The sequence below is a fragment of the Triticum aestivum genome, chromosome 3B (assembly GCF_018294505.1).
Source record: "Triticum aestivum cultivar Chinese Spring chromosome 3B, IWGSC CS RefSeq v2.1, whole genome shotgun sequence".
Taxonomy (NCBI): Eukaryota; Viridiplantae; Streptophyta; class Magnoliopsida; order Poales; family Poaceae; genus Triticum; species Triticum aestivum.
Window position 1 is genome coordinate 664468629 of NC_057801.1, and position 10537 is coordinate 664479165.

The 10537-nt window shown below is 44.6% G+C and overlaps 1 protein-coding gene across 4 annotated transcripts in view; it reads right to left on the reverse strand.

Annotated features, from left to right (window-relative positions):
* Positions 1 to 6585: 6585 nt before the first annotated feature.
* LOC123071553 (DNA polymerase alpha catalytic subunit) overlaps positions 6586 to 10537 on the reverse strand; it is a 9234-nt gene continuing 5282 nt past the window's right edge. For 2 of the 4 annotated variants that reach the window (XR_006434427.1, XR_006434426.1), the window contains 16 exons: positions 10252 to 10370; positions 10097 to 10169; positions 9949 to 10005; positions 9703 to 9795; positions 9489 to 9608; positions 9321 to 9418; positions 9199 to 9244; positions 8925 to 9038; positions 8740 to 8820; positions 8333 to 8446; positions 8158 to 8247; positions 7991 to 8070; positions 7701 to 7908; positions 7425 to 7627; positions 7270 to 7344; positions 6586 to 7194 (listed from right to left, as the gene is read on the reverse strand). Coding sequence is in view for 1 of the 4 variants with exons in the window: in XM_044495129.1 (XP_044351064.1) it covers positions 7048 to 7194; positions 7270 to 7344; positions 7425 to 7574; positions 7674 to 7908; positions 7991 to 8070; positions 8158 to 8247; positions 8333 to 8446; positions 8740 to 8820; positions 8925 to 9038; positions 9199 to 9244; positions 9321 to 9418; positions 9489 to 9608; positions 9703 to 9795; positions 9949 to 10005; positions 10097 to 10169; positions 10252 to 10370 (1692 nt within the window). In the remaining 3 variants the exon portion in view is untranslated. Of the gene's footprint in view, positions 7195 to 7269; positions 7345 to 7424; positions 7628 to 7673; positions 7909 to 7990; positions 8071 to 8157; positions 8248 to 8332; positions 8447 to 8739; positions 8821 to 8924; positions 9039 to 9198; positions 9245 to 9320; positions 9419 to 9488; positions 9609 to 9702; positions 9796 to 9948; positions 10006 to 10096; positions 10170 to 10251; positions 10371 to 10537 lie in introns of all 4 variants that reach the window. The other 2 variants (XR_006434425.1, XM_044495129.1) reach the window with 2 other exon arrangements.

Here is a 10537-nt window from a genome sequence, read left to right on the forward strand (position 1 = left end):
CCCCCCTCTTTTGGGCAACAGAGGTATTACCCTCTGCCACCACCTTCATGGCCTCCCGCACCTCCCCGTGACCTGGAGAGGTTCTTCGGGACAACGCTCCGGTGTTGTCCGTAGCGGTGGGCGGAGAGGCCTGCGGAGGCGAGTCGCTCTCCATCATGTTCGGCCCAAGTGAATTCCTAGAGGATGATGATCATTGGGGGAGATCGCGAGCCGGACTGCAACGCACAATTCAATATGTTAGAACCACAAGGCATAAAACTGGATATATGTACGGTGCCTTTGGATACTTACAATCCGGCCAGGGGCTTCGGCCTCGGGCGCCACTCGGGGATGGGGTCGGTGTCCGATTTGGAATCATCCGAAAGGGAGAGTTTCCCCTTCTTGGACGCCTCCACCTCTAGGTCCACGGAAGCCGCCCTTTTCTTATTTCCCCCCTTAAGGGGAGAATTGCTCTCTTCCTCCTCTTCATATTCGTCATGGAAGGAGAGAGTCTCGATGTCTTTGAACACAACGCCAAAGCGCCTTTACGGCGGAGGCCACGGCCTCCTTGCCCTTCTTCTTGGCCTTATTCTCTGGCGCCTGATACGGCGCCAGAACTAGCATCCTCGTCAACAGAGGAATGGCTAGGTCTTCAGGTAGTGGAGCCGGACATTGGATTCGCTCCGCCTTCTTTGTCCAGCCCTGTGGGAAGAATGGAAGGCTCAGTATACTCCTTGGATTTACAAATTAAGGTCATCAGAAAACTTACGGGAGTGGTCGGATGAGTGCAGTCAAGGCCGAGGTCTTCGGTCGTTTTCGGCCATGACTTCTGAGCCTTGAAAAGCAACTTCCATATGTCTTCGTGCGTCGTGCTGAAGAACCGCTGAAGGGTACGAGGACTGGCTGGGTCGAATTCCCACATATACAGAATTCGCCGTTGGCGGGGGAGAATCCGGCGAAAAAACATGACCTAGATCACGTTGGCAAGACTGGTGTTCTTGTCTATCATACCCTTGGCGCGCTTCTGCAGCGTCATCACCTCGTCGGACGACGCCCAATCCAAGCCCTTGTTGAGCCATGATGTAAGCCGCATTGGAGGCCCGGACTTGAACTCGGGAGCGGCGGCCCATGTGGCATCACGGTGTTCCATGATATAGAACCACTCCTGCTGCCATCCCTTGACGGTCTCCACGAAGGTTCCCTTGGGCCAGGTGAAGTTGGGAAGCTTCCTCACCATGGCACCGCCGCACTCCGTGTGTTAACCATCAACCACCTTTGGCTTCACATTGAAGACCTTGAGCCATAGGCCGAAGTGGGGGGATGTGGAGGAATGCCTCGCACACGACAATAAACGCCGAAATGTTGAGGAAGGAATTTGGGGCTAGATCATGGAAATCTAGCCTGTAGTAAAACATGAGACCGTGGACGAAAGGATGGAGGGGAAACCCTAGTCCGTGAAGGAAATGGGGGATGAACACTACCCTCTCATTAGGATCCGGGGTGGGAATGATCTGCTTCTTGGTAGGGAGCCGGTGGGCTATGTCCGCGACCAAGTACCCTGCTTCCCGGAGTTCCTTGACGTTCCCGTCTGTAACAGAGGAATCCATCCACTTGCCCTATGCTCCAGATCCGGACATGGCTAGAGTGTTTAGTGGCGATGGAAAAGATCGAAGCTTGGGCGTTGGAGCTCGGGGATGGAAGGGCAAAGGAAGAAGAAGGCGTGAGGTGAAAAGATGGGTCATTATCCTCTTATAAAGGCAACGAATATCAAGCGCCCCTCATAAGTCTTAAAACTCGCCTATTCCCAAGGGGTCATGTGAACGGCATGGTTGGAATACCCAAACCCCTATTGATGAGAATCCCGTGATAATGGGACAAGATTTCTGCTTTCATGAGACATGTCAATGGTCATGCCTCGAAACGCGAAGCGGGGGCTGTAAAGCGGTTCAGAATAATAACAAGGCCAAGACATAATGCCTTGCCGAAAAAGTTGTCAGTGGACATGACTTACTTTGTTTTAAGTGTTTTTGTCCTTACAGCTTAGGATTGTAATTATTAAACAAAGCTGGATACGGCTCCTATGTGCAGAAGACTACTTTGGAGTATTCGGAGAAGGAACCCGCCTTGCAATGCTGAAGACAATCTGCGTGCCGGATACATCGTCATTGAAGCCCGGTTCAGGGGCTAATGAGGGAGTCCTGGATTATGGGGTCCTCGGGGAGCCGGCTTATGTTACATAGGCCGGACTAATGGGCCATGAAGATACAAGACAGAAGGCCCTCCCTCGTGTCCAGATGGGACTCTCCTTTGCATGGATGGCAAGCTTGGTGTTCGGATAATGTATCTTCCTTTCTATGTAAACCGACTCTGTACAACCCTCGGCCCCTCCGGTGTCTATATAAACTGAGGGTTTAGTCTGTAGAGACAATCATAATCATATAGGCTAGACATCTAGGGTTTAGCCATTACGATCTCAAGGTAGATCAACTCTTGTAACCCCTATACTCATCAAAGTCAATCAAGTAGGAAGTAGGGTATTACCTCCATTAAGAGGGCCCGAACCTGGGTAAACATCATGTCCCCTGCCTCCTGTTACCTTCGATCCTTAGACGCATAGTTCAGGACCCCCTACCCGAGATCTGCCGGTTTTGACACCGACAGGCGGTACTACCGCTCATTAGCATCAAGCGATACTACCTCCCGCCCGAGCGGTACTACTGCTGTGAGGCAGGGCTGGGGTGTGGGCAGGGGGGGTTTTTACTCCCCCATATCTACAACCGGACTTGGTAAATCCGACTCCCTATACGTCTGCGGAGGCGCCCGGGCGCCCGCGGGCTCATCCGGACAGGCACTCATATTTCTTTCCCTGCATCTACATATCTCAAATCCGGACTCTCAAATCCATGCAAATACATGCACGTCGATCATACAAGCCAATGTCAAAGGTAAATAGCAAATGTCGGTACGAAACATAGATAGTATTTAAATAAAATTTATTTTAAGTGCCAAACTCAAGCATTGGCTTCTTGGTTGCCATTGTGTGTCCACATGTGCTCCACAAGATCATTGAGTAGTTGCGTTTGCATCTGCTGATCTCGAAGATTCTGATGCATCTGAAGAAAGTTCATCAGCTAAATCGCATCTTGATCTTCTGGGATTTCAACTTCTTCTCCAGGTTTCAAAACATGGGTTTGAGCTACACCATCACCCTCATCCTCGACAATCATATTGTGCAGAATAACATAACATGTCATCAGCTGCCACAAAGTTTCTGATTCCCACATCATTGCAACACTCCGCAAAATTCCCCAACGAGCTTGAAGCACACCAAATGCCCTCTCCACATCCTTCCTAGCCACTTCCTGCATTGTTGCAAAGTGGCTCTGTTTCTTGCCACACGGCTCGGATATGGTATTCACAAATGTCACCCACTAAGGATAGATACCATCGGCAAGATAGTATCCCATGTTGTAGTCTCGATCATTGATGGTGTAGTTGCACGGCGGTGATTCCCCATTGCAGAGCCTCCTGAACACCCGAGATTATTGAAGCATGTTGATGTCGTTGTGAGAACCCGACATTCCAAAGAAAGCATGCCAAATCCATAAGTCATGCGATGCCACCGCTTCTCGTATGATGGTGGCCTCTCTGGTGTGACCTTGATACATTCTCCGCAAACCTTTGGGCAGTTCTTCCATTGCCAATGCATGCAATCATTTGATCTGAGCATTCCTGGAAACCCCCTTGCCTGTCCAATAGCCAACAACTTCTCCGTGTCCTGCACATTTGGTTCTCTGAGATACTCATGTCCAAACACCTCCATCATGGCGCGGGCAAACTTGATAGTAGTCTTCAAGCACGTGCTCTCCCCCATCCTGACCATCTCACCAACGGCATCTGCAACAGTACCAAGTGCAAGCATCCTCAGAGCAACCGTACACTTCTTCTTGGGAGAGAAAGAGAGTTGTCCGTAGCAATCCCTTGTGAGCTTGAAGTAGTCATCGTTTGCCGTCCTCCATGAGCTTATTTCGGTCACACCGATATGGGTAGGAGGAGGGAGGTGGTCAAGGTTGTGCCCGTGGGTATTCTATTGTGCTCAGATGTGTGATGTACCACGATGATCTCTGCGAATGGTTACTAAAACTATCAAAGTCGACGTGACAACACACACACGTTCGAGGGAGCAATGGTTGGATGTCCGAGAGAGCAGAGGTTGCCCTGATTGTGATACCAAAGAGTTGCTAACACGTCTGCCACTTGAAAGGTCATATTATCCCCTAAGTGATTTTGGTGTTAATGACAACACATAGTGCTATGTCATATTCAAAGACAAGCACACATGGATGGAGCCCCCCCCCCATTCTTAAAAGAAGAAAAGAGGCGGCATCTTATCGGTTCTGGATTATTTGAGTCGATTGAAAAATCGTACTATAAAGAGGGGTTGCACCGTGGAGATGTGTTGGGATTCAGATCACGCACACTAATAAATTGCACCCACAAAATATCACCGATGCTTAAAAGAGAGCCCCCAAGTTATGATTATCATTCCTAACCCTCCAGGCCCGGCCCCTCCAGGGTTCACAGAAAGTGTGCAACTTGACTGCACACTCTTTGTTAACTCCAGAACGTGCCTAAAGTCTATACGGTACATCTGACCAGGTTCCGAGGTGAACAGTGAATGTATTTGCACACTATCGGTTAACTCTGGAACCCGCCGATAAGATGCCAGGAGCCTTCGGGGCATGCAGATTTTTGGGCATAATCTCTAGAATCCTAGGGGTGGCTGTTTAAATTGTCCCCCTACCCAAAGAAGGTGACGATTCCACTCTCTCTCCTCCACTAATACAATCTCAAATTTCTCGGAGATCTCTCTCACTAGCCACCTAAACTTGTTGATCTTATCGGGAGAGCAAGAGGAGACCCCATTATACGCTTTCATGAAAGAAAATTTGAACCCCCTTGATCCTAGGTGGATCTTGTTACTCTTAGAGTTGTTACTCCTAGTTGGTTGGAGTCCTTCCAAAAGCTTCATTGTTGCTGTGTGCTCCAGAGAAGTTTCTAGAGGTTTTGTGGGTGCCTTCAAGTCTAACCACGAGTGATTTGAGACTCATTTGTTGGGTTGACTGAGCCACTTGGTGACGATTGGGAAGTTTTGACTCCCGCACCTCTCCAACAGAGATTATCACTCCTCAAGAGTGTGAACTTCGAGATACATATTCGTCTCGAAGCTTGTGGTTCATCCTTTATGCTCCTTTAGTTGTATTGCTTGCTAGCTACCTTGTTACTCTTGCTTTCCTTATTGTTTGCTAACTGCCTTGTTCTCACCTTAGATTACAATTCTAGAGGACTAAATTTATCCGCATTACCCATATACATTGTGGTACACTACATGTACGTAGCTAGACTCAAACGCTTGCATCACCCCCAACATGTGGACACACTCACATACGACAAAGTGTGCATAGTCTGCTCGATTGACTACACGTGGCCCACAATTCTTTTACACATCCCCGTGGTGTCTCCATGCCTACCTATACCTTCATTCACCACATAATTCACCTTCGTAAAGCCCTTACGCAGACCGTGTGAACTTTCTCACCAACACAACTTTTACATTTGATCGCTCTAGTCCTCCACCACAGATGGGGCCACTGGTCTTCCTTTCCCGCCCATGGCAACTCAAGAGTTTCAGGTCACACCTTTTTTTTGAAAAGGAGGTCAGCCCCCGGCCTCTGCATCGGATAGATGCATGCGGTCACACCTAAGAAAGAGGAACTTCAAGATGCAATGACACTGGATTGGACAACACACTCCCTCGTGAACTCCTTCGCCACCTTACAAATATGTAACCACCGACGACATTGACACCTACATCGATATGCAATGCGTCTGCGGAGCTTAGAGGGACATGTCAACAACGTCGTACCTGGATGATGAGAACAATGAGACACCAGGGTATGACAACAATCGCCTTTTGGTTGACTTGTTCACCGAACGCTTAGCCCGACAACACTACTTAGCACAATGGTCACACACTGTAGGAAAGACTCCAATGAAAGTGATGGTAGGACCGCTGTCTCAACCCACTCACATGCCACAACATATACTTCGCTTCCAATGGCAGTTGATCAAACCAACCCACATTCTGGTGCAGCGCATATTTTAACTTAGCTGGTGGCAGTAGGTTAATCCCCTAGAACTTCCAAAAATAGCCTGGGTTAGAGTTTACCATGTAGCATCTGGTTTAAGTTTTCGATGCTAAACTCTTGCTGCTAAAGCATCTTGGTTTGGAAAGGTTTTAGCACTTAGCTAGAGTTAGTGTTTAGTAGAGTGTAGCATCTGGCATATGCCAAGCTAGTTCATGTGGTTCACACTGCCACAGACTGCAGTTCACAGGACTGACCCTAATGTATGGTTGTATATCTGTCAGATTATGCAAATAACTGATCAGTCAGTCTTTCATTTGATAAGGACTACAAGTGAGATATCTGGCAGATATATAAAAGAACAAGACAAACACCTGAAAAATCCAGCAGAACTGGAACAGCACGCTCTTTGTCAAGGATTCCATCTACCAGAGCACTAGTAATCTATCTGATACACAAATACCTTGTTTTCTTTTAGTTTCTGATACATAAACCTTGTTACATATGACTATAAAAAAAATGTTACAGATGAGAATCAGTAAGCAAGCAACTGGATTGTGATAAATTTCAGATAATAAGAACTGGAATGCTGATAAATTTAGTATTCTAAGTATATCGCTACAAAACCATGAGATTTATGGGTGCAACATATTTACAACAGTAGTATAATTTACATTTTGAAAATCTAGGGATGGCACCAACGACGAGGAGGGTCTCTGAAACAACTAGTTATAACATTTGTATTTGAAAGCAACATGATGTGGGCAACTCCATCCTTTGCAGGCCAGGAAACCAGCCAGCGGCTAGTGGCCAAGGTCATCACTTGGTTTCCAGTTTCCGTCACCTTCAACAACAAATCTAGTTTCAACAACACAATATCCCACGGCCAGCAATGCTTGAGATTACGGCAAACAGTAGCTTATCAGATTGACACTGCTAGATCTGTCAACTGAACCCATCCAAAAGCACATCTGTCTCGGATTTTCTGAATCTCCAGAAATGCCGAGCTTATGGTTTGGTTTAATACTGCAAACTCTTTCTCGAAAGGAAGCCGCATCTTCTGGTCCAACTGCATCCAAAAATCTGTACATCAACTATGGCTTTCACAAAGGAAAAGAAAAAATAGCAATTGGGTTAGTCTAACCTTATCAAGACACCGGGTTGCATCAAGTACATAGCAAAGGTAGGACAATTGCCTGTATAGATCTGCCTCTGTGTACTGTCAGTGCAAAGAATCGGTATCAGTCGCCATCGAAGAACAAATAAGCACATTGTAAACTTAAGCCTGTATCAACAAACCTGTCTTACTAAACGGCCGTTGCATTGTGGATAGTTCGGGCAGATGGTTCCTCTCTCAGAATCCCCCATCACTCTAAGGTTCACAATGTGAGTCGAATATTTGCAACCCTCGTCATCACACTGGAAAGAAATAGGCCGAAAGCGAAGGTTCTTACATGTAGACAGGGACCCAAGGGCAAAAGAATATGAAACTGTCTTTTTATCTGGCATGGAAAAAAAATCAATTTCAGTTCAGCAATCTGAATGCTAGATCATATTACAGGAAGTGGTAGTAACCTGGTTGGCAATCACAGCAGGAGAAACTCTGCACTCATCAGTATCATCTGGACATCTTGGGCATCGCATCCGACGCCAGAAATTCACAATAGCATCTTTTCCTTCATTTGCATCTGATAAACTAGCAATCAGACTGGATACAGGGGGACACTCGAAGGTACTGGTACAGCATGGGCATGATAGGCGCATCGGCTCACAGCCACGATATCTGCAAGTATTACTCATGATATTTTTAGTTGGAAGTTCCGGACTGCACGAATCAAAGCGAAATAGGTATATTATATGTTTACCTCTCTTCTTCATCATCAGTTACAGATAAGAGCATGCTAGACATATCTTCGTTGCTAGACCCGGTCGATCTTGATTGAAACTGATTCCAAGGATTTAGAAGATCAAAAATGCATGATAGCAAAAATTCAGTTAGACAGTTAACCATGAATCAAGAGCGGATGCACACCTTGGAGGAATCAAGTCCAAGACATTCAGCCAGTCGGGCTGGGCTAGTACCCTCAATTGAAGCACACAGTCGAGAAACCACAGGATGAATCTGCAAAAGCAATTTATAATAAAAAATACAGTACAGACAAATGTAACATACAAGAACTATATGTTTTCTATATGCAAAGGAGGACCTGCTGTGACAAATAATACTCGATGTCAATCATCCACTTGTTGGGGTCTCGTGTTAACTCATCCGGATGCCTAGCTCTTTGAGCAATTCCCCCAGAATGTGTTTTATCTGAATCCTGTTTGGAATAGTCTAAGAAAGTTAGAATTGCCTCTTAATCGGCACGTAAATTTTAAGGTCTGATTTGAATATTTCAAACAAAGCTAAAAACAGATATTCCCAAAACATTCTTGCGGCAGGATCATATTTTTAAAATTAAGATAATTTCAGACAAATGAAAAATTATGTTCCCTTGATGAGTTATCATTGCGTTTAAAGCAGAGATTAACAATAACAGCACAGTTAGAGAACCCAACACAAAATAGTACTTAGGGATGCATGAAAGACCAAAAAAGCGCATTGTTGCAATACCTGTTGTGAGCAAATAATATAAGGAACGGTATCACCTGCAGAGCATCCAGAGAAACCATTTTGCTTCAGTCTTAAAGCAACCTGAAAAATCCAACACGATCAAAGGAAGATAACACTTAACTCAGCTCATCAGTTTCCATTAATCTCAGAAGCCATGAAAAAGAAATAAAACAGGTAAATCTTACCTGGACATGAGGCTGGTTTTTAGCATCTGGATAATCTTCTGGTGCTTTCGTTAGACTCTTTGTGATGATATATTTTTCAAGCTCTATTTGACCACTTTTCATCTGTGCTTGGACCTGCAACAATACTCATATTCAGTCAATCGTATATTATTGCACTAAAAAATATAGCACCGATGCAAAAGTTTAGTGCAGTAGCAACCAAAGTTAATGCCCCTCTCAGAAAATATGAAAAAGGAAAACTTGAAAGATGAAGAATATGTTGTAGGCTACTCACCTGGACGAGAGAATTATGTATTGACTCAACAACATCATCACATGTCCTGTAGAATCAGTTTTAACATGGATGAGATAAAAGAGAACATCACGAGCAAAATTAACAGCAACTAAAACACTTACCCTCCAGACAAAATTTGATTCAGGCAAAAATCACCAATTTCTTTTGACAGCAAACTCCAATCACGCCTGACCATATCAAGTCCCTTGCGCTCAATGTTCTGTATAAAGCATGTTAGAATAGATCTCCTAGTTTTGCTAGATAAATATAAAGTTGGAATAGGCACACACCTCTCGTAAACTACCATCTAGTGCCACTTTAATGGCAGCATATTTCTTCTTTTTGAGAAGCAACATTCTTTTGTATACACCATCAAGATCAATCTCCAGACAACGGTACTTCTTGTTCACCTGCATAAAGCAGTTGTGGCAAGATGATGTTTTTGTGTTGCTCATAGATCATAGTTTAATATCCAAGGCTGAAATTTTAATATCAAAGTCCTACCTCCTGAATGACCTTTCCAGCAATTGATTTTGCCTTGGAGATGTCATCCAGTCCAGTATATATCATTATGGAGTCCGTGTCACCATAAATAACCTGTCCAATACAATGAAAAGAAATATCAATATGACCAATTTATTCGTAAAGAAAGTTGGCGCTCAATCATCTTATAAACAAGGTTCTTTGGATATCTTATAAAGGTTATTTGCCACTGAGATATTTATAAACGTAAGTTAGTAATATACATACCTCCAAGTTTAAATTATTCTGAACCAGATTAACAGTGTTTTGTAAGATCTCTCTACCCTGCAGGGTCATCATAGTGTATATCAGTCATAACAAATATAGTTGTACATGTTTGTAAATTACTTTTGAAGGAGAGAAAGTATGTTCTCACTTGCAGGGTAATAAGCTCGGCAAGTGGCTTTGCAAAAAACCTAGAACTAGTAAAGCCCAAGCAACCGTACATACTGGAGCATGAAAGGATAAATTAGAGCCCATCGACCTTACTGGACAAATGCAGGGAAAATGCTTGTGACAAGTATTTTTTACCTGTTTGCGGTGAGCTTCAAAGCTTGCTGCTGAATATCAAACTGCTGCCTTTTGAGACCAGAGGCGGTTTTGAGCCAGGATTTAACCATTCTTCTCCTCTCCACCAAACTCTTCAACAACTGTTTCGTTATCCATGATTGCGAAAACATGTTAGAACAAAATTATGCCCTGACGAGAAGCTACTTTTCATCAATAACTGAAGCACAAAGAAAAGTAAAGATATGACAAGGAATATTTTGTGTTATTGTATTACATGTACACTAATGACCAGAAGAATATTTCTCAG